This window comes from Triturus cristatus, chromosome 10, assembly GCF_964204655.1.
Source record: "Triturus cristatus chromosome 10, aTriCri1.1, whole genome shotgun sequence".
NCBI lineage: Eukaryota > Metazoa > Chordata > Amphibia > Caudata > Salamandridae > Triturus > Triturus cristatus.
The window spans coordinates 1,041,203,446-1,041,226,811 of record NC_140593.1 but is presented as its reverse complement, the minus strand read 5'-3'; the positions used below and the strand labels follow the sequence as shown (position 1 = coordinate 1,041,226,811).

The 23,366-nt window shown below is 44.1% G+C and overlaps 1 protein-coding gene across 2 annotated transcripts in view; it reads right to left on the bottom strand.

The window, feature by feature from the left end:
• Positions 1-23,366, bottom strand: part of SMURF1 (SMAD specific E3 ubiquitin protein ligase 1) — a 241,690-nt gene that overhangs the window by 27,512 nt on the left and 190,812 nt on the right. For both annotated transcript variants that reach the window (XM_085629135.1, XM_085629136.1), the window contains 4 exons: positions 23,043-23,157; positions 15,567-15,745; positions 6,411-6,548; positions 6,185-6,305 (listed from right to left, as the gene is read on the bottom strand). In XM_085629135.1, coding sequence (XP_085485261.1) covers positions 6,185-6,305; positions 6,411-6,548; positions 15,567-15,745; positions 23,043-23,157 — 553 coding nt within the window. The remainder of the gene's footprint in view (positions 1-6,184; positions 6,306-6,410; positions 6,549-15,566; positions 15,746-23,042; positions 23,158-23,366) is intronic.

Below are 23,366 nucleotides of genomic sequence, written 5' to 3'. Positions count from 1 at the left end.
GCTATTCACCTCACACTTAGTCCTACTCCTCATGTACCTTGATTTTTCCAATAGATAAATGCCTAAGATTAAACCTGAAATAAAACTAAACATATTCTAGGCCATAGAGAAGCAGTTAGTATTTCTGGGGCCTCATTACAGTGCAATGGTTAATATTTTCCTTTGAAAGTTGATAATTGGGGAAGGGTTATTTAATCTGCCTTAAACCTAGTTCTTTTCACATTACCAGTGCTAATTAATAGAGCTGTATAGCAACACAGTTCTAATATACCAAATATGGGCGATAACATTTTGAAATGATAGAGAATAAGCACCAAGCCCTATTGTCATACCATTATTTAATGTTAGATCATTCCCTAAGTTGTTCATAAGAGTTTCAGGCTTTACATGGTCAAGTCTTGAGAAATGTGTTCAAGATGACTTATAACACAAAATGCCTACAACAACTAGACCAGATACCACTTCGAGTATTGTCTGAGGGGCTCTTTTCTGTAAATGGAAGATATTGCCCACAGAAAAATGAACTGAACAGCTTACCTCCATTATGCACAGCATTGACTGTTCTTCACAGAAGCTGGTTGTACCAATGTAAACCGGTTGTGGACATGGCTTCTAAGGAGAAATATTAACTTATGTGCCAGTTAGTTTGCATGGAGAGTAAGTCTTTCCTTTTGGTGAACTTGTGGGGTGGCCCCTGTGCCATTTCCATTATTTGTGAGTACCAGGTCTGTCTCGCCCACTGTGGTGCTACTAGGATCAGTGTCATGTTGCTGGTCCTGCACTTGTTGAGTACCCTGGGTATCAGTGGTATTGGGGGAAAACCGTAGGCAAATGTTTTTGACCAGCTTTTCCATAGGGCATTCCCCTGGGATTGTTTCTCTGGTTGCCTGGATGCGAAGTTTTGGCATTTTGCATTCAGGTGTGTTGCAAACAGGTCTATCGTCGTTGTACCCCACCTTCTGAATAGCCTTTGCGTTTCCTGTCCATTGAGCTCCCACTCGTGGGATGCTGAAGTCTGCCTGCTGAGCCAGTCTGCTTCCACATTGTCCTTCCCTGGTAGGTGTATGGCCAGCAGGTCTATTTTGAGTGGGATGGCCCATCTCCAAATCTCCTGTGCCAGGTTGGATAGAGGGAATGATTGGGTTCCTCCCTGCTTGTTGATGTAGAACATCGTTGTCGTGTTGTCTGTATCAACACCTTCTGGTTGTATAGTTTTTTCTGGAAGGCCTTCAGGGCTAGGAATACGGTCTTCAATTCCAGGTAGTTGATGTGTCTGACCGCATCTGCTGGAGTCCACAGACCCCTCACTCTGAGCTTGTTCATATGTGCTCCCCATCCTATCTGGGATGCGTCTGTGGTGATGGTCACCGTTGGGCTTGGTGGTGTCAAGGGCTTCCCTATTGTTATGTTCTCCTTGTTATCTCTTCTTGCACTGAGTGTTACAACCACTAGATCCTCCCAACTTCCGGTTGCTTGTGACCATTGCTGTTGCAGCCATTCCTGGAATGGTCTCATGTGTAGGCGTACATTGGGGACTAGGTGAATGCATGACTCCATCATCCCCATGATCTTGCTTGCTGTCCTCACTGTCAGAGCTCGCCCCTTCTGGTAGCGGCGCGTCTCCCTCAGCAGGGCCAGTGTTCTCTTGTCGCTGGGGATCACCATTCTCTGTATGGTGTTGATCTGTGCCCCCAGGAAGATCTTCACCCGCTCCGGTTCCATTGAGGATTTCCCCCAGTGTATGGAGAATCCCAGCTTCGTTAGCGTCCTCTTGACCCGCTGTGTGTGTTCCTCGCATGTTTCGCGTGAACTTGCTTGCAGTCGTCGAGATAAGGGTATACATGAATTCCTTCCCTCCGCAGGTAAGCCGCCACTGCCGCAAGGCATTTTGTGAAAACCCTTGGTGCGGACTTTAGTCCGAATGCCATGGGTGTGAACTGGTAGTGTTCTTTGTTGATGGAAAATCTTAACAGATGTTTGTGCTGCCTGTTCATTGGGATGTGCAGGTAGGCATCCTTGAGGTCCACGGTGGAGATGAAGTCTCTGTCTCATCTGAGGGAGTTCCTCTTGTAGGGACGTCATTTCGAATTTGTGTCTCCTCATGTACTTGTTTAAGAACCGTAGATCCAGGATGGGTCTTAGTGTTTCGTCCACCATTGGTACCAGGAAGTAGTTTGAGTACACTCCCTTGTTCCTTTCTTTGAATGGTACTGGTTCTATGGCCTCCTTTTGGAGTAGTTCTTGTGCTTCCTCTCGGAGTTGCACTAGCTCCTGTCCTGAGTGCTCCCTTCTCTTTGGTTTTCTGTTTGGGGGTTTCCTTTCCAACTCTAAGCAGTATCCAAACTGTATGATGTTGAGTATCCATTTGTCTGTTATCTTTTTCCACTCCTGGAAGAAACGTCTCAGCCTGCCGCCTACTGGTGTTGCATGTTCGTTGGCGTTTGGTCTGTGTAACCCTTTCTTGTTGAATTTTTTGTGCTCTACCCTCGGAGGGATCTTGTGGGTGAGCACGCTTCGCCGGGCGGAGTCACTTTGGAGGCGGGTTGTTCTCCCCCTCTTAGTCTTTGCCCTCGTCCGTTCCCCCTACTGCGAAAGGACTGGCCCCGAGGCTGGTACTGCCAAGTTTGTTTCTGCTGCCCCTGCTGGCCGTGATAGTCGCCCTGGTGGCCCTGCTGGAATGTCTGGTGTGACGTTCCCAGCTGGTTTCCGCCCCTTCCGTATGGTCTCCGTGTCGGAGTAGCTCTTCTCATCCCTCTGAATTGCAGGGCCCCCATGGACCTTGCGGTTTCATTACCGTTCTTGAGTTGGGTGAGTTTTTCATCCACTGGGGCTCCGACCGCGTATCCCTGTTGAAAGGTGTTCAGGATGTTGTTCTGGACTTCTGGCTTGAAGCCTGAGATCCTGAGCCAGGCTTGCCTTCTTTCCGTTATCCCTATTGCCATCAACCTGCTTGATGTTTCGGCTCCATCTAAGGCAGTTTTAAGGCAAGAATTCACGATATTCTTCCCTTCCTCCACCAGGTGCGAGGCTCTTTGCTGGTATTGTTCGGGGAGGTGCTTGATTAGCTGCCCCATTTCGTCCCAATGTTGGTATTGGTGTCTGTTTAGTAGGGCATTGGAGTTCGCCATGCGCCAGTGCATTGCCGCGTTTCTTTCAATCTTCCTCTCAGTCAGGTCCATCCTCCTGCTTTCCTTATCTGGTGGTGGGCCAGAGGTTGCCGGGACATTAGCCCTTTTCCTGGCAGTTGACACAATGATGGAGTCCGCTGTGACGGATCCCTTGATGTAGGAAGGGTCCTGGGAGGAGTGTTTATACTTCTTCTCCGTCCTAGGTGTGATTGACCTGCATGTTGCTGGGTCCCTGAACACCTCCTTCCCCTGGTCCATGACACTTTGGAGCATGGGGAGGAACTGGCTCCTAGTTTTAATGGGGAGCAGCGTGTCCAGTAAAAAGTCTGCTTTAGGCTTTTCTTCCTCCGGCTTGACCAAAAGCTGCTGCTGCGCTTTTGATGACCATATTGTAGGCCCCAATGTCATCGGGCGGCGAAGGCCTCGAAGGGTAAGTCTCCACAGGCTCTTCCGGGTTTTCGGCGTCGAGGTCCTGCCACTCCAGGTCCTGTGTTGTAGACGGCGCCGAGCCGTAGTTTGTTTGTTTGTCATCATCTTCTTCTCCCTCATAGTATAGGTCCTCTTCTTCTCCGGGAGTTATCGACGGTTCTTCAGCATCGAACTCCTCCTGTTCCTCGATGTCTACGATGACCGACGGTAGTTTCGTTGGAATCGTGTATCTTTTCATTTTATCGTCGAACTCCTTCTTTCTTTGTAGGATGCTCTCCATTTCTGCCTCGAGCCTCCTCTTCTTTCTTTCCAACTCTGTGGCCTGTTCGGCGTCGAGCGCGGGTCTTTTCGCCGGCGTCGACGCGACCTTCTCTTTCGAAGCCGAGCGCCCCAGTTCTTGGCCTTGCTTCGACGACCTTGGCTTTTCGCTGGTCTTCGCCACCTGGGAGTCCTTTTCGAAGGATACACCAGGCCGTTCGTCCTTGGGTGCAGCTGCAGTCGAAATTTTCGGCGCTGGTGCTCCTTTCGAGGACTTCGACTGATTTTCGAGAGTCTGACTCAGGCTTTCGGGTCCTGTCGAGGGTTTAGTGTTCGACGTCTCTCCTACCTTATCAGACGTTTTCTTATCGGTCTCTGCGACCGTGAAGTCATCTGGTCCCTCGGCGATGTTGTCTTCCTCATCGGTGGAGAGGCCCAGTTTGTGCAGTGACGGGGTCTGTCCCTCGCCCTGCATGTTGTAATTGGCTCTCCTCTGTCTCTCTCTCTAACCCGGAGTGTCTTCGGTGTGAAGACGGAACAGGCGTTGCAGTCTTTGCTCTCGTGGTCGACTGGCAGGCAAAGATTGCAGACCGGGTGTTGGTCCTTCTGCGCGTATTTATGGTGGCAGTTACGGCACACCTGCGCTCAGAGTCCCTGAGTGCGCATTCTCCGTTGGACGTCGAAGATCTCTAGGTTCTCCTCCTTCGTCTTCCCGGCTTGTCGATCTTGTTCTCTGTAGTCTTCCTCAACTTTTTCTCGATGAAACTCGTGCTTTTTCTTCTTTTCTGCCGAAAAAACTCTGGAGCTTCACGGTGACGATCCAGACCCAACAGAGGAAAAAAGATCTGAAGATGGCGCCCCAAGGTGGGAGCTTCCGCAGGAAGCGTGCCGACGTCACGAGATGTACACCAAATGGTGGGACGTTGACGCCCACCTGGGCTACAAAAAAAAAAAAAGGAAGAAAGACTACGATTCCGGACCCAACCACCAGGCCGCGGAATAATGCACAGCATAGTGAATCCAGAAAGATTCACTCTGCAAAACTTGCTCACCAATGATCGCAGTTTACAAGCTGGAGAGGTTTTGCTAGATTTGCCTCCTATAGATTATTATTTTGCCATTTAGTGGTTGGACTAAAAAGAAATCATATTGTCATAACACTTTGTCTAGAAAAGGTGGACAGAAGTTGAAGCCGTGCCTGTCGAGCAAGTCAGCAGTGTGTGTATGTAGTCATCAATGCTGAACAAGCAGTCACTTGGTTGACTGCCGATGAAGACAGCTGAAGGGGCAATCAGTTGAGAAGGCCCTGACCAGCTGTAGGTGTAAAACATTGCTGATGTAGAGCTAGCAAAAAGGCTGCCCTTTAACTAGGATTGAATCGGGTAAGATGTCTGGGGCTAGCCATTTTGTTGGGCAGAATGCTCTGGTAATTTGTTTGAGATTTTATCAAGATGGGATGTCACAGAACAGCTTGTTTTTCTTTTGAAGGACATTTGAAAGGAGCTTTGTGAGCCAACGCTGGAAGCTCAAGCTGTTGCTTCTTTACATACTCCTTTTTGGTAGCGCATAGCGAGGCACGGTCCAGATTCGTCACAAGGATAGAGCGCATCCTTATGTTAAGGGTAACGTTTCTTTTTCTCCTGGAGAAATGAAGCCAACCTTCTTTCCTGCTATGTGGGTTGTTTTCGCTTTTAGCCAGTGCCTGCCTTGGTTAGATAGCTACCTCCCCTAGGCCAGTGCAAAAACTCAAAGAAAAAACTCAAAGTGCGGGGAGGATAGGAGCCTGGTCCAAAATATCCAACTACGGCAGTTAAAAATCTGAAGTAAATTAAAATTCTTAGAGTAAAAAACCGTGCTTTTCCCAAGGACCCACTCGCTCTACGCAAGATAGAAATAAGGTCTATGTTGTGGTCAATAGAAGGTGGGGGCTGGGCAAATTGACCTTACTGGTGAAGTCTAGGTTGGCTCAAATGAAGTGAAATGCTACTATACAAACTAATGGGTTACATATGGACACTTTCTACTGTTCATTGCTTTGCTAAAATACAGATGATTCCCAGCCTAATGGGAAATGACTTAATCATGTGAATCTATTAAATGGGCCAATACTGCCGATACACCAGTAGAGACAGCTGAAGCAAACTCAACAGATCACAACTGCTACAACTACTTATTTCAGATAAACTCTTCAAAGAAAATATAAGTGCAAATTACGGAGTATAAAAAAAAAAACCAAAGAAAAATCTTATTTTCAAAATAAAGTCTCATAAGTAATTCCTCAATCCAAAGAAACTGCCACACTACAAATAGTTCCTGGGTTAACTTTGTTTTATGGGTTATTGCAAAAAAGGTTATGACAAACAACTTACCTCAAGTTCCTTCTGGTCAAAAGGCTTTAACAGGTGCTGTGGAATAAGTTCATTAAAACCCTTCTGAAGAGCCAAAAACTGAGCTTCAATTCCTCTCATGAACCGCCAATTCACATACAACCTTGAAAATATAAAATCAGTAGAAGAAATGAGAACATATACTTTTTACAAATGCTTTGCCTGCAGGGTTTCTGGCGCAGCTTGGATTTTTTGAATGTGAAATTACCTTACATATTCCTTTTTGTTCTCTTCAGTTACTGGAACATTTCTGCCATTAGGTTTGAGCTCATGCTGGAGGATGCGGCCAAAAGCATTATGCTCTACACAAAAAGTATGGTCTAATACTGGAGTGATGTCATTCTCCCTGTGAAAACAAGACAGACATATGTAACATGCTTACGCATGACTTACAATTATAAATGATGTACGCACTGGTCAACGTACACAACAAATACTATCCAAATGAAAATCTGTTTTATTGCACACCTAGCTCTTCAAAACATCCAGTTTTCCACTTAAAAGGTGATCTTGTTTCCTTAATCTCAAACACAATCTTTGCTATTGTGATTTGAATAAAGGAGAAAAAAACTTCAGACATCTCGACTTTGGTATACTACTTAAGACTGGGATACAGTTATTGATTTCAAACCATTAAGTTATGAAAATATATAGTTCCCTCTCAAGGAAGAACATTAACAAGACTTGCATTTTAGTAAAAGAAAAATATCTTCTCCATTGCACGAATCCATAAATTAAGTGTAAAACGAATTCATCAAATTCTTTTATTTCTATTTCAGGAGGACAATAACAACCTCTGTTGGGACCTTGACGTACTACAAAACAACTAGAAGCTTGTGTTAAAATGTAATTCCCGGTGCCTGGCCAAAGTATCGCCTTCACAGAATGACCCCCTAAGCACTCTAGGTGTTGAGCATTTGTAGAAGCCCAGGCATGGAATCTAGCACACCCGAGACAAAAAGATTCATCTGTTGCATAGAAAACGACACTACACAATTAAAAAAAAAAAAAAATCCTCCAGAAAGCTGTAGCCTCTAAACGTCACCTGGAATTACAAAGTCACCCTCTAAGATATTTGGTGTGGGGATGAGAACAAGGTAGCATATATTATACATATGCTTACAGCTTATCCAATCAGTCAACTGTGTCTATTCACAATAGTCATCAGTACAATCTGTCATAAATGTATTTCAACTCAACTAGTAATGGCCACGTACACTGAATTACAAAGAAAAAATTAGCTATATTTGACCAACCAAAAAGTGCATTATAAATGCTATTACCAGACATTTTGCAAACAAATGGTTGAAAGATAAAGTAGCAACTTTGTACATTCACAGCAACAGAATACAACTGCAGATTGTACTGTATCATTTATAAAGAGCCAACTACTCCTTTGTGGGCCACTGAATCACTTGTCTACCTGGACAGCAAGGCACACTGTATAGGGTGTGTGGATGGAAGGGATCTGTCTTTGTTTCTTTATCCTATGCATGAAGTGCTTACAGGCAGTGTGTGATGATCACTGAGGTGTGGCTATTGTGTTTTGGGTTGCAAGGCTTAGCAGTATGGCGGATGAAGCGGTGTGTGAGAAGGGCAGTTTGATGGTCAGCAGGCTGGCAGCTTTGAGCAGCTCTGCAGGTCCCTTTATGGCCTTTCTAATGATCACAGTCTACATAAAGGGTTACTGCACTGGGCTGTCCAACCGGATATTTCGTTTGAAGTTTTGGGTCCTCAACAGGTATGCTTGGAGACAGAAATGGGAGGAGTTCTGTCCGGATGGTTCTTGTTATCATCCCATACCTGAATGTCACCGAGGCGTAAAGAACGAGTCATATGATGTAGCTAATTGGGACCTGCTGCATGGGAGGGTGCTTTGGATCAAAAGAATGCAGTGATCATCCTCGAAGCAAGCGCACAAAGATAAAGGCAATGCAGTGCATTACCATACTGATGGAAACTTCTTTCGATCTTTTATTGGTACCTGCCAAACTTCCTCAATGCAGACATGCTTATCTTATGGGTGCAGAAGGGACTAAAAGGCATTGGGTGAAGAACATGGTATTAAATAGGTACTTCTTAGGTTTGATGTGTGTCGGCCTCGAGTCAGGCATTTCCCAAAATGTAGAGGAGAGACACTGATGAAATAATCCCTCTTTCATGGAGTCAGAGGTTCCTTACTTCTGGGATAGAGTCAGTCTCAGTGAGAGCAAGACTACCTCAATCCTATACTCAGGATGCATCCAATGAAAGGGAGGTTCTGGAATGATGAGGGAGACCAGCTCAATATCTGTCAAGTCGAGTAACCGCTGTAAACACTAAATGAGACTCCAAGGAACTCTGATGACAGGAGGATCTCATCTGCAAGTTTCACATTTAAGGGAAGGTGTACAACATGGGAGCAAATAAATACAGCTTGCACTGAAATCATCACCCTTCTAAAGAATCAAAGCTCAAAGCTTGGGTAGAATAGAAGTAATCTGTAACTGTAAGACTTATCCAGCAAAAAGCTATGGAACTTCCAGAGTGACTCATTCGTGTGGATATTGTAGTAGCCAGTATTCAGGTCTATACTTTTTGCTTCTAAGCTATAAACCTTGGCTATCTATGGACAAAGCAAAGCAAAAACGGAGGGCCGCCAGTGAGGTCTGATGATACAGAAAAGAAAGTAGGTTACAAATGCTGGTCAGCTTTGGAGAAAGGGGACTACAAATACCATCCCTTGGGCTTGGCCTTTAAATTAATAAGTGGAAACTGAAGCAGCATCTAGGAGAAGACAGTCTATGACAATAAAGAAGACTGTTGACAAACTAAAGAATGATTGCCGCAAAAAAAAAAAACTCCAGCCACAACATTAAAAACACAAAGGTATAGTTACAAGGAGGTACATAGGGGGGAGGCCTTTGCCACTGCATTTAAATTGGGAAAGTTTTTCTACTTCTATTTTCTTTGTGCAGATAATGATACAGTATGGTATCAAGCAGCCATAATGTTTTGTTCATCTGGAGTAAGGGGGACTGTCAGATCCAAGTGTTTTTTATTTAAATAAACCAAAGGTTAAAATAATGTTATAGTTAGGTGTAATGTTCAGCAAAAACGTAACGTTTTAAACAAAAACAAAAATACACAGTAATGCAACAGTTCTAGTTATCTCAAGTAACTATAACTCGCACCTCCGCCATACACACTTTCTCATCAATAATTTTATTGAAAATGCTGCAGATATATTATCAATTATGTCAAATAAGAGGTCAAGAGTGCTGTAATAGGTGGGTAATTAGTAGTGCATGGTTATGGTGCGAGTTATAGTTACCTTGGGGCACAAGTTATAGAGGCTTGAGAGAACTATAACTAGTGAATTTATGTGGCTTAGAGTTTAAAGCGTTACATTGTTACTGAACATTTCACCCAACTAGAACATTACTTTAACCATTGTTTTTGTCAGTGAATTTCTAGTTTCTTTTTTAAGTAATATTTTGTTACCATACGTAAAGCTAACACTGGGCCGTGCGTGGTGGGTGTAGGCCTCAGGTCCCCCCCCCCCCCCCCCTCCTTGCAGTCAGGAGAGCGATGCAACTGCCGTTAGGACTATTTGTGGGACCGGGTCCAGGAACGGTCAACCTCGGGAAAGGTTTGTGGTGTTCCACCACTGCAGAGAGTGATGGGTGCGACCGTCTACCAACACCAGATCTGTCAGTTGCCCCTGGGCCTGGTTCCACTGGCGCGCCAAACACTCTTGAAGTGGGCGCGTTTGGAGTCTTGCATGTGGCACTATAAAGATGCAAGAGGCCATCATCCCTATGAGCTGCATAAACACTCTTGCTGGGAGAGAGTGTTGGGATAGGAATTTTTGACGCAGCGCCTGTATTTTTGCAATCCTGGCAGGATTGGGATAGGCTATGGCCTTTGAGGTGTCTATGGTGGCACCGAGATATTGTTTTGTGTGTGATGGTACCAGGTGGGATTTTTGATGGTTCACCGTGAAGCCTAGCTGGTGAAGTAGTTGGACTGTAGCAGCGGTATGGTGCACACACTGTATGTAGGACGTGGCTTTTATGAGCCAATCGTCCAGATAGGGGAAGACGTGAATGTGCTGTCTTCTGAGATGTGCCGCTACTACTGCCAGGCACTTGGTGAACACCCTTGGTGCCGTTACCCCGAACGGGAGCACCTTGAACTGGTAGTGTTGTCCGTCTACCACAAACCTGAGGTACTTTCTGTGAGATTGGTGTACTGGGATGTGAAAGTACGCGTCTTTCAAGTCCAGAGTGGTGAGAAAGTCGTTCTGGGAGAGAAGTGCAAGAACCTGTTGGAGGGTTACCATGTGAAAATGGTCCGAATGAATGCAAGTGTTTAGAGGTCCGAGATCTAAGATAGGTCGTAGGGTCTCGTCCGTCTTTGGAATTAGAAAGTACAGGGAGTAGACCCCTAAATTTCGTTGATTTATGGGGACCTGCTCTATTGCTCCTTTTTGGAGGAGGGAGATCACCTCTTGTGTCAGTAGCGCAGTATGTTCTTGCGACATAGGGCGGTGCCTGGGTGGAATGTTGGGGGGTTTAGATGTTAATTCTAGGCAGTACACTGACTGAATAATTTGTGTCACCCATTTGTCTGAGGTGATTGTCTCCCAGACGTGAAGGAAATGTCGTAGTCTGTCTCCGACCGGAGTGGAATGGTCTGGAGGGAGCGGGGAAAAGTCATTGGGCAGGAGGTGTGGCAGAGCGGGCGGTATTTGTTTAGCCTCTGCCCTTATTATTATTGCCTCTGTATCCGCCTCTTTGATAACCTTTTGTGAAGGTAGACTGAGGGGGGGATTTATAGGATGTGGATGCACTGTCCGATGAGTAGCCTCTGCCCGTGCCCCGAAAGGAAGAACGGCGAAAGGACCCATAGATTTCGCCGTGTCTATCTTTTTTCATTTTTTCCAGGGCTTCATCTACTTTAGGACCAAATAGATGATCTTGGTCGAATGGGTGATTTAGTATAGAGGCTTGAACCTCTGGTTTAAACCCTGAAACCCTGAGCCAGGCATGGCGACGGAGAAGGACACTGGTGTTTATGGCCCTGGAGGCAGTATCTGCCGCATCTAGGGCACATCGTATCGAGGTATTGGTTATTGTTTTTCCCTCTTGAATAAGTTCATTAGCCCTAGTCTTGTACTTTTCATGGGGATGGTGCATGATGGTCTCTAGCTCATCATAGTGCGCCCTGTCGTATCGTGCCAACAGTGCTTGCGTATTGGCAATACGCCATATATTGGCCGCTTGTGACGCAGTGCGCTTCCCTGACGCATCTAGGAGCTTGGACTCTTTGTCAGATGGGGGCGCTTCGCCTGACGCCTGAGAATTTGAGCGCTTCCTGGCTGTGGATACCACTAGGGAATTTAATGGTGCAGGGCCCTTAATGTAAGAAGGGTCTGTAGGGGCGGCTTTGTACTTCTATTCTATCCGAGGGTTTAGGACCCTGGCCCTGACTGGGTCTTTAAAAACCTCAGGGGCATGTTTAATTACGCCCTTTAACATAGGTAGAATGGCAGTGGACCTATGTGTATCATCGAAGGTGTCTAGGAGGAAGTCCTCCTCCACTGGGTCGGTATGTAACTCCACCCCGTGGTAGTGTGCCGCCCTTTGTAACAAGTGGTGAAAACTCAAGGAATCTTCAGGAGAGGATGGCCTAGATGGATAAAGGTCATCCTGTGGGACATCTGGGATGTCCGGATTGTTATAATCATCCCATGGGTCTGGGGATCCAGTAGGGGTGGGATCTTGTGGCACATCTGCTGGATCAAAGTAAGGGTCCCCCAAATCGTCCGGGACAGGGGACAAGGTGGGGGGAACGATGAGGTGGAGGGGGCGGAGGTGGAGAGGGTGGAGGAGGTAAAGGAGGTGGGGATGGCACCCTGAAAGGAGAGGTAGCAATGTCCTTTCTCTTTGGAGGTGGAGGTGGAGCCGGCTTGTCCAAGTGTCTCTTTTTTTAAGACAATGTCAAGTGTCCGGTCTTTGGATCCTTGGTGAGGGTTTTCTGCAAAGGATCCTGTGTGAAGAGCTCCTGTGACACTGGTTGATCAGTCGGCGCCGACTGTTTCGGGGCCGAAGGGTTCTTAGGTTTGTCGAAGCCGTGCTTCCTGGGAACCTCCGGTTGTTTGGCCGGTGCCAAAAGGGGTCTCGGCACGGGAGTGTCGGTGCCGAGGGTCTTGTGATGTTTGGTCGGCACCGGAGCAGGTTTCGGCACCGAAGACTTTGGTGCCGAGGTCGGTGTGGAGGTGTAGGCCGATTTTTTCTTCGGTGCCGAAGAGTGTTTGTCGGCACCGGTGGCCGGCTGGCTCGAGCCCGAGCTGCCGGAAGGCTTAGAAGGCTTCTTTACCGGGCCCGAAGGTGGGGTGTGAGAAGCAGAGTCCTTGGTCTTGCCTAGGCCCGGAGGCGAAGGTGTGACCGAAGCCTTTTTCGGAATCTGCATGGGCGGGGGAGGGGGAATTGTACTCACGACCCGCTGCGCCGGGGTGATGTCCTCCACTTCTGAGTCATCGGCCTCGGAAGCGCTGACGAGGTAGTCGTCGTCCTGGTCGATGTCCTGCCGTCCCGGAGCTTCGACGTCGTCCCCGAAGATGTCGACTGGAGCGGAGGTCGAGGAGTGCGCCATGTTGCGTCTAGCCCGTCGATCTCGAATGGTCTATTTTGAGCGAAAAGACTTGCAGGCGGGACAGTCTCGGGCCTCGTGTTCTGGGGAGAGGCAGAGGTTGCACACCTCATGGAGATCGGTGTGGGGAAACTTGGACCCACATCGAGGGCACTTCTTGAAGGGAGTTCTTTCCATCAGCCGAGACCGGAGCCGGAATAGGCCCGAAGGCCGCCGTCGACCACCGGAATCGAAGAAGTGCCGAAGAGAAGATGAATAAGATTATTTATGTCGTTGAAGAAGCTCGATGAGCGAGGATTTGTGCGTCGATCGGTGAACTGGGAAGTTCGGGACCGGAGCGCGAAGTTTTACATCCGAGCCCAATGGCGGAAAAAAACAATCTGAGGATGGAGCCGAAGCCCATGCGCAATACTAACCAGAGGAGTCACCGACCTCGTGACTCCCAAAGACTTTCCAAGAGGAAAAACAAACTGCAAACATCCGGGCCCAACACCAGATGGCGATCTATGCACAGTGTATAATCTGCAGCTCATATGCCTCGAACATATGCGTTTCAATGCCCCAATGCAATGGATTGCTGCAACTGTTAAATTTGTTGCGGGGTGGGACTTCGTTTGAAGAAGATAATTTACAGTCGGTGCAAGAAGAATAAAACATCACCGCTAGCCTTACAGTGTCAGGAGTGGTCTGGCGGAAGACACGCAGAGATACAAAGTTCCTCTTGAATCTGATTCTCCGTGTTATATGCGAATTTTAACTGATGAACAGTGATAACATTTCTACACGGCATTATATCCATATGTAAACAGTCAGGCGTCCACACGTCTCTCTCCCCAATGGAAAATACGGTCGATGCACTCGGGCTGCAGCGGGGAATCCCTGACACCACACTTTGACTTGCAAGTTTTCGTGGGCCCAATGCTGTCTCTGGAATATTTTATAGGTAGAAGAAAAACAGGATACTGCTGTGCATGCTGCTGCGAGCGGACTACAATAATAAACAAGTGGGACGGGTGGGGGGAGTGCGGCAGAGAGCAGGGATATGCGAGCGCGATAATTGCTAAAACATGGCGTCGCTGCTCGCTTCCGCAAGGGAAACGCCAAACGTGCACGCGTTGCAATAGAAAGCAATGCAAAGCGTGCACGTATTTGGCCAAAAAAGCTGATTGATTCCAAGAGGTCCCCTCCTATGCATCGCATGCGTGCTGCGTAGGCAAGACCTAAAAAGGAGTGGGGGCGCAGTCCCTCTCTCAGAGTTCTCTCAGGCCTCAGGGACCCCCGTTCACTGGGGCAACCAGTGAGTGACCCCGTGCCCACCCTGGGCACCCACAAACAAACATTGGATCGGGGGGGGGGGGGGGGGGGGGGGGGAGATGTAGGACCCATGGTCCCAGCTGGTTCCCCACATGGTACAGGAGCTGGCATTGCTACCGCCCGGAGGGATCAGCTATCTATGCATGCTCCCTCTGGGTGGGAACAATTAGTGTGCCGTTTCCCTGACCCTCAGGAGTGCAGGCTGAGAAATAGAACAGAGGTCTGCTCTCAGCCAGCGGAAGCATGTTTATATCTCCTGGCAGGTGGGAGCAGACTTGCATGTTTGCTCCCGTCCGGCGGGAGATTTAAAAAATGCTCCCACCAGACTGGAGCAAATATGTGTTACCCTGTCCGTACTGGTGAAGGTTGGATTCTACGGTGTCCTGAATTGGGCTCCCTGGGACACACTAACTGAGCCGGCCCCGGGGATGGGATTCTCACGGCCTCTAAAGTCCCAGGGAGCGGGGCCATGGGACTCCTCCCTTCAGTTAATTACTTGGCCCAGCGGGCTGGGGTCCATGAGGCCTTTTTAGGCCCTGGTAGAGTGTCCGGCTGGTCCCCACCGTTCTTTTTTCTACTGCTGCCCCGAGGAATGGTGTGCCCAGGGCCTCTCAGAGACTCATGGAGGAGCGGCCACCTCCATACCCAAAATTACACAATACTAGTCACAAACCCCTCCTTTTTTGGGAACAAGCGTGGAGCCCACTGGATTTTTTTTCAGCGGGTTTGCGGATAAGTTGCGCAATTTATTATTATTTTTTTTATTCATATTTTTGGTCCTAAGCGGGGAATTGGGGGGTCAAGTATCCCTAACCTGCCCGCTAGGTTTTGTTTGCGTTTTTTTAAGGAGTTCTAAGATTGCTGCCATTAATTTCTGTTTGATGTGGTGGCAGCCAATGAGCACTCAGCTTGAGATTTGTTGTATCTGCGGAGGAGCAACGTTCCGAAATATACATTTTTGAACATTAATTGCTCAAAAACTACTGAATGAATTTACAGCAAGATCTGATGTTCTGCCTAATTTGGTGTAAATCGGTTTAGCGATTTGGGCTGTAGCTCGGTCTTTAAAGTTCCTATAGAAAAATGACCGGGGAAATATGTTTTGGGACCCCCCTTTTTTTTCCCCCTCGGCCCCTACTTGATGGATCATTCCAAAACATTCCATGCGCAAAACTAGTAAAAAAGAAGCACTTTTTTGGGAAGTTTCGTGGAGATTTGTCAAACTGAGCCAAAGTTATAAGAAACAAAAAAAGCATTTTCCTAAGGAAACACAATCCTAACTGTAACTACCCAGTGGCGTCCGCCACTCATGTCATATACATAAACACACAAACACATATACACACAGATACACTTTAATTGTCCAACAGCTTTAGCAAATTTCCCCAGTTACAAAAATACGAAAGGCACTTACAGAATCCATACTAAGCTCTTGTGCAGCTCTGGGTCAACAGACTCCAGATCAGACAGCTGAATAGGTTTCCCCAGGAGCTGTTTGTAGAAAGGAACTGTGAATCCGCCATTGATGTAGTGACCATGGAAAACAGCTAATCCCATTATCCGACCAACAAAATGGAAATAAGACAAATGATCCTGTAATAAAAAACGAATGTCAAAGGACGTCAATGATCAATCCACGGCATCTTATGAAATAAGTGAATACAATAGTTCAAAGAAGCATCATGAAGAATGGAAAGGAGGGAGGGATCCACATCTGCCCACTGCAAAGAAAGGGGTATTTATTAAAACCATCCCAATCATGTCGACCGACAAGCAATTAGGCCACAAGGTGGGCATGTCTTCCAATGGGACGGAAGGAAGAAATACCGAACTACCCAGTCACTCATTGACCAACCTCTCTTCCAGTTTGCTGACAGACCATTATATTAGGGGTTAATGTGCAGGGATGGCACTGCCTTAGACTGTCCCTCCTAGCCCATCCACATCCTTGCCTCATACCCTTAAAAGCTAGCTGTCTAGAGCCAATTGTGAGAGGTTGGGCTATTTACAGTCTTACCTCACCCCCCTTCTCTGCTACCAATGAAAGGCAATGTTACTGGAACCAGACAGAGATGGGGCTGATCAGCTACCTCCCAGTCTAGTGTCATACCCAGTCCAATATCCAGGCCACACAAATAACTGGGTGGGGAAGTAGTCCACAGGACTACCTGGACATCATCCCGTAAAATTACAGTGGATCGTCCCGCGTCTGGATCACTTAGAACAAGTTTGCAGAAGAAAATTGAAAATGATAAACAGGGAAAGCATCTGGAATGCAACCAAAGCAGCAAAAGTTTATCATATGGTTTGGAATTGCCCACCTAATGGTATGTACTGAAGGACTTTGAGTGATAGAGTGGAAAATACAGTAGGGATTAAACTGCAAAAAATACCCAAAGAATGCCTTAACGTATAGGCACATTCACCAAGACTGAAATGAAAACAAAAGCAGGGATGCTATCGTTGATAGTAGTTAGTTACAATAATGGTATTAAGAAGTTTGAAAGATTAATGGTCTACTGCAAAAGATACAAGTTTATCATATATTAGAAAAGATGACAATTTGGCAGGCAATTTAGATTTAAGAAAACCATTCTCTTCCCACAGTACACACAGTACAGCAGACCTCCAGAACTGAAAAAACTGATTAGGATATACTTAACACAATTCTAATGGTACATAATGTTCGCTTTGTCAATATGATTGTATGTGTACAGATTAGCAAAAGATATGTAAATTCAAATTGGCAAAATATGAGAATGTGGTTAATCGCTGCATAACCATTATTAATCTATTTTCTTTTCTTGTGTTCTGTATCTATAAAAAAATACTATACTCTGAGGGATAATATGAGTCTGAAAAACAAAAAAATATATAATAAAATAGGTTTCAAAACACCATGTTTTTGCAGGAACCTATTTAATAAACAATGTCCATACTTACAAACAATTTGTAATAAATTTGGGACCCATTTATTAAAAGATCACAAGCATTACAAACTGATTTAACTACAGCAAGATAAACAGAACCCATACTTAGAACACGGAAAGACTTCCGAGAAAGAGGAGTTACTTTTATTAAATCTCCTCTAATAAATGGGTGCATAACTACATTTCGTCAAGTCAGAAATGAAAAATAGTTGAATGGTCTCCCAAAAACACAATATATGTACTTAACGTGCAGAATGAAACTAAAAAATTGTATGACTCAATTTGTTGAACCTAACCATAAAAACTCCTACTGTCAATATATAATACTGTACAATGTTCACTTAGTGTAATATTTACCATACAAAGCACCCACAAAAATAAAGTGTAAATGGACTGATACAGATTATACAGAATGACAAAGTATCCATTAAGTAAACCACTTACATCTTTACCACCATTACATTTTATATACCAAATGGTACACATGAAAAGACAAGATGTTCTGACAAGGAAATTATTATATTGTACTGAAAGAAAATGAAAAATAGTCTGCTATTATTATCATAAGGATTAGCTGGTCTACAGCCCGTCAGGCATTGGCATCAACAGCAGAGCAGTTAAATGTCAAGACCTTGGTGGAAATTGAGGCACATTGATGGCAGTGGACTGGGTATCTGCATCATCAACTGCTGTCTGGGTTCTTCTCTGTACTTGGCTGAGCAGACATATAAGACGTTTTTGCAGGGTGTGGTCCAAAAACCTAACAGGCGGTGCGTAGGAGGAACAGCAGGTCTGTGGTGTTACCGCTAGATACCCTGCCTGCAAATCTCTTGGTAAAAAGAAAAAAAAGATGATAATCATCTCCCATTTCCAGAAAGGAGGTTGCCACCGATCTAACCAGAAGATTGAAATACTGGCAAAAGACCAGATGAAAAGAGGTGCTGGGGTCCGAGAAGCACAGGAAGAAGAGGAATGGAACTGCAGCAGTTTACATGTGCTTAGCCATCCATCTGTGCATGACTGAAATGAATTGTTATGCTGGCGGCAGAATTTGTAGATGCAGTTTGCTTGCCTGGAGGCTTTTGCCCAAACTGTACAGTAGACCGGCATAACACCAGCTTTGCACAGCATGGTTACGTGACATTACCCATGAAATCAATAGGCTTATTTACCCCAATCTGATACATGCCTGCATTGAATGCTGTTAATTAAGCAAATTATCATCATTAAACCCAACTAATGACTCAACAGTGGATGCTATTAGCGACCTTCCAGTACTGATGTGCAGAAATTATACTGCTTTTCTTTACTATCCTTTCACAGAAACCATAAGTTTTTGCTGCTGTTCTAGAATTACTTAACCTTTTAGACTGTTGCATGCCTAAAGTCTGTTGCGGTCTAAAAAAATCTATAGGACGGGTTTTCCTCTTGGCACGGTTGATATTGAAAAAAATGATTTTGTATTAGGTAACATTGTAAAATAAATCGCCAAAACACATTCTTAATCAATTCACAAGAACACTAATGTGTTCCCAATGTATTACTTTCCTTTTACGAAATCTAGTATGCCTTACTTTGCCTAATCAAGTGTAATTTCAAGTACTTGGGAAAATACTCTTGCAAACCTTTTTATTTAGCTTTAACAAATTTGTGTCACATAGGGCTAAGAAAAAGTAGCTTAAAATGGATCATAGCCTCAAACAAAAAAACTCCATGGTACATTCCATACAAGTACTTTAGGGCATAGCCGTGGGAAGTAGGGGTGCTGCAGCACCCCCAAAGTAAACATGCTGGATTTCAGAAAGTGAATAAGCAAGGAAGATGCCTATAAATGTTTTTATCTCGTCACATTTTCTGCGCATTTTAAGACCGATCAAATGTTGGGCTATGCCTTCTGACAAATTGCTGCTTATTCTTTTAACCTGTTGACTGGTGTTTACTTCTCTTTCTCTGACTGTAAAGTTAAAGGATTCTGTAAAGTGAACTGACAACCTTGCTGGGGCACAGTGTCTGTGAAAGGATACACTGCAGGATGTCATTTGTTTTCTAACACACAACAGTATTTAAATACCAGTAAATGAACTGTACAACTATTTCAAAATACATTAGCAACTAGTAAAGAAGAAATGAAGCAGTTTTTGTAATTCTAAAGTGCTATGGAAACATTTTAAAAGACTCAAAAATCATAACACTTTGCTAAATGATGTGCAAATAACTGCTGAAACCAGATTTCCACACATCTTTTGCGCGCTAAATACTTTTACCAGCATATCTGCATATTAATGTGCATTTTGGGCCCATTTCAATGGGAATGTGCCGTTTGTAAATGACAGTGTGCTACCACACCATGCTTGAGTAATATGTATGCAACAGTGTACTCCAAAATGCAGCACTGCCTACATACCAAATCTTTACCATTTGCCTGCTGAATGGGTATGGCATTTTCTCTTTTCCCTTGACCATGATATTGGGCTTTAATCTCCATCATATTTACTTACAGTTTGATTGATGGCCATTCAAGTTTTTAAGTCTGATAACGGAGTTTAGGAATATTTCAATTTTTGGATCTACTCCCCACTACCCTCTTTTGTGTAGTACGATACAGATATTAGTGTATCACAAAATGCTTGACAAGCATTTGAAGGGGAACACTCTAGATTTTCTTTTCTGAGACAGATATTTCCTTGTCTTGCTGAAAGTTGGGTGTATCCTCGCCAATGTTCTACTCATTTCCTTCTGAGAATAAAGAATGGAGAGCCCCTTTTCTGCTCCTGGAAGACTACCTAGGATGATCAATTGTAGTCCATTATTTCCAACTAAATTCTAATAAGCAATTCATATTTGCCTGAAATCTCGTGTGTGTTATGAATTCTACCAAAACTGCTATTACCTCTGCTTTAGTTAAGGAAGCCATTCTAATGAAACATTTTCAGGTACGACAAACCCCAATGCAATTAGTTTACCAGGTCCTTTAAAAAGAAAAGGGGAAGCATTGTTTCTCTGAATGATAATGGAGAGGGAATTACGATCTTCCCATACAATAACAAATTAACACCATTTACAGCCTTTTAAGAGCACCAAAATAGACAATATGTTTCACAGAATTTTCTATGCAACAAGGCAAGTACATTTTTAAAGTGATTGTGGAACATCGCACCTTTAAGTACCTCTAAAGCTATTCTCACTTCCCGGTCTTTCAATGCTTTCATACTTTTTTGCACTTAAAATTAAAAATATAAAGTAAGCCTGTGCCAATGACGTTGTTTATTATTTTTAAAAAGCCAACGGCTCTACTGGAGCCCCAGGATAAAGAGATTTTCCACAACTTAATTCAAAATCTTTCCCAAAACTACTCTGCAAGCATAGAACAAAGTGCGGGTCTATAGTAGAGACTATAGCTTCCACAAGAATCCTTGCTTTGCAATGAACCTTAACAAATAAGGATATGCTGTCTACTCGGGTTGACTAATTTTATTAATGAATCTTCGCAATCTGACATTATGAACAGACTATAAAATCAGTGATGGTGTTGCCTCTCCTTATAAAACTTCATCTTTGGCCTGGATGGCGCTAGTTTGCGATCTATTTTCACCACCTCTCCACAGCAAAATTACTTAACAATGCTGCTGCAGGCCAATTTCAGTTGGCATTATCACACCTTAAGCGCAAACTCTTTCAGATTTTATTCTGGATGGATCAAAATATAACCATACTTTGCATTAGACTATTTAAAGATGGAGGTGGATGGATGTATTGCAGGTCCCAATGCCAAATAGTTCTGTTGCTTAACGTACTGGTGATGAGCCCTTTCTTCAGCACCCAAATAAAAAGTGCATCACAGGCCCCTTGCCTTGGGTTGGAAGGAGATTCTTCTCCATGGCTGACAACTCTTGAGAATCATCTAGGAAATGCTAGACATTTGAAAGTTTCTCATATTTTTTCTATCTTCGCCAAATCCTTTTTCATTAGACCAGTGGCGGCATGACAATTTTCATACAGAGTTATAAATACTTTATCTACTAAGGCAAAAACTAAAGAATTGAGTCTGGGAGGAATCAGTTTCCTCCAACATTTTAAAGCTACATCCGGTATAAACTGATTTTGCCGGCACCTTGCGGGACACAAGTCTTTGGTCTTAGTCAATGGGCCAATGGCCTTATCCAACAGCGAGAAAAACAGGCATATTAAGGACTGAGAATTAACACCAAGATTGTATGAACAAATGAGACGGACCCTACAACTACTCTCGTGCTCAGAGAAAAACAATAAACGCTCGTCTAGCAGCTTAGACTATGGTAACAGAACTGCCCTGGTCTACCATAATATAACTTCTTAAAGTCAAATACATTTGATCACACCTCCCAGGCTTTGTATCAAAAAGGCCCATGTAGAATTCCCTTGTGTGGTTCAAAAGGCTTAGCTTCCAGTGACCTCAATTAATCCCGCATTCACTGTGGTCTACAGTTCTGTAAATCTTTGTATATGTGGCTGTACTACCTAAAACACTCTCCAATGGATACTGAGGTACTATGTTTCCCTGTACCTTTCTGCAGCACAATGCACCTCTTTTACAGTGCAAGGGTGCTAGAAAACAATGCACCATAAGAAACGGTTTGTCATTCTACGGTTCTCTAACCAAGTGAATGTAAGTGCAGGAAGAACCTTATTTCCTAAGTTTAATTAACAGTCAAGTTAGAGCACACCTTTAAAGTGTTGGACTGTTTCATTTGAGAGCTTTTATTACTTCAAGTATGTATAAGCATCTCATCACTTCACCAGTTCCTTAGTATAAATAAAGGATTTGAGATGCTAAACTACTGAAATCTAGAATCTTTGAAGCCAAACAAAGGAGTAATAAACAGTTGTGGCTTAACACTATTTAAGGGTCCATAGATGCTTTTATTGTTTATCATTCGGAGGCAGGAAGGGTCTTTCTTTGTAAAGGCTGCATTCCGACCGCAAACAAGGACAGTCAATAGATATGGGTTTAGTTTTGGGGAAATTTGGCAATAGTTTGGTGGCTGCCCTAAAAACAAAAACCCATAATAAAGCAATAGCTTGGCCTAAAAAAACATGGACGTTAGGAATAGGATCCCTTTGTTGAACCCATACTGGTTACTTCTTTAAGAAAACCTACATGTGCACATGGGGGGGGGGAGCAGGTAAATTCAACAGGTTACCTCATGAGCGGAAAGTCTAACAAGTGAACATGCAAGGCCGAATAGTGAAACGCATTGTTAGTTCATGAGAGGCTAAGGCATCCCAACAGCATTCACATTCTACAGAAAAAATCTATTAAAAAGTAATTGTGTCAGCAAAGAACACATCCACTGCCTCAAGTGAGATGCCGCAATGTAACCATCGACTGAATGCCATGTCCTTCATAGACAATCTCAGTCAACAAAGGAAAACCACAAAAAAATACTTGAAATCCAAAAGCTGAAAGAGGCTGAATCGAAACACATTCTCCTGGTCTACTTTTTAATGTACTTTTTTTGTTTTTAAAGAACTGAAAACATGATGTTACTGCACTTAAGGCTGTCTGTAGCCAGACCTGAAAAGGTGACTAACAAATATAAGTCGAAAAATTACAGATTGTGAAAGATGCACATAAAGTAGCTACTGATACTCAAGAAGAAAACTGTCTAGGGTATCTGTGGAAGTGAAGACACATTCAGCACCAAAAAAGCAAAATGAGCGAGGTACATAAAACCTTCAAAACTTAATAGAATTTATATTGTGTATTAAGAGATTTTGAAAAGGTACAAGTGAATACAATTTTGCTTTCACCCGGATAAAGATTTTCTAATATACAAGGTCTATTTAAGATTTTCTACAAAAAAAAGTCTTGTATTTTACATGGGCTCACAGCAAAGTGTACAACAAACATGAGGCAGATTCACAAACACTTGCAATTATGCGATAGTCACGTTACCCTTTGCCTCTTTATGAATACTTACAGGGTTAATTGAAGAATCTGGATTGATTTGCAGCGTGTAAATATTGTCGGTAGAATACTGGAAAAGTCCATAATAGGGATTCAACATTTCGTGGCACAGTAAATACAACCACTCCCTGCCAAACAGAGTGATATCTTTGAATAGTGAACAGCTTACTTGCAATTTGAAATAAGTACATTCTGCCCACAATATTGATAGTTTAAGTAATAAAAAATGTCTTTATCAAATTAACACTGCATACAATTGAGTATATAATGGTAGCAAATTCGTTTCAACAAAGCGTGATCCATCTCATTATTGTATATAGTACAATCCATATGCTAC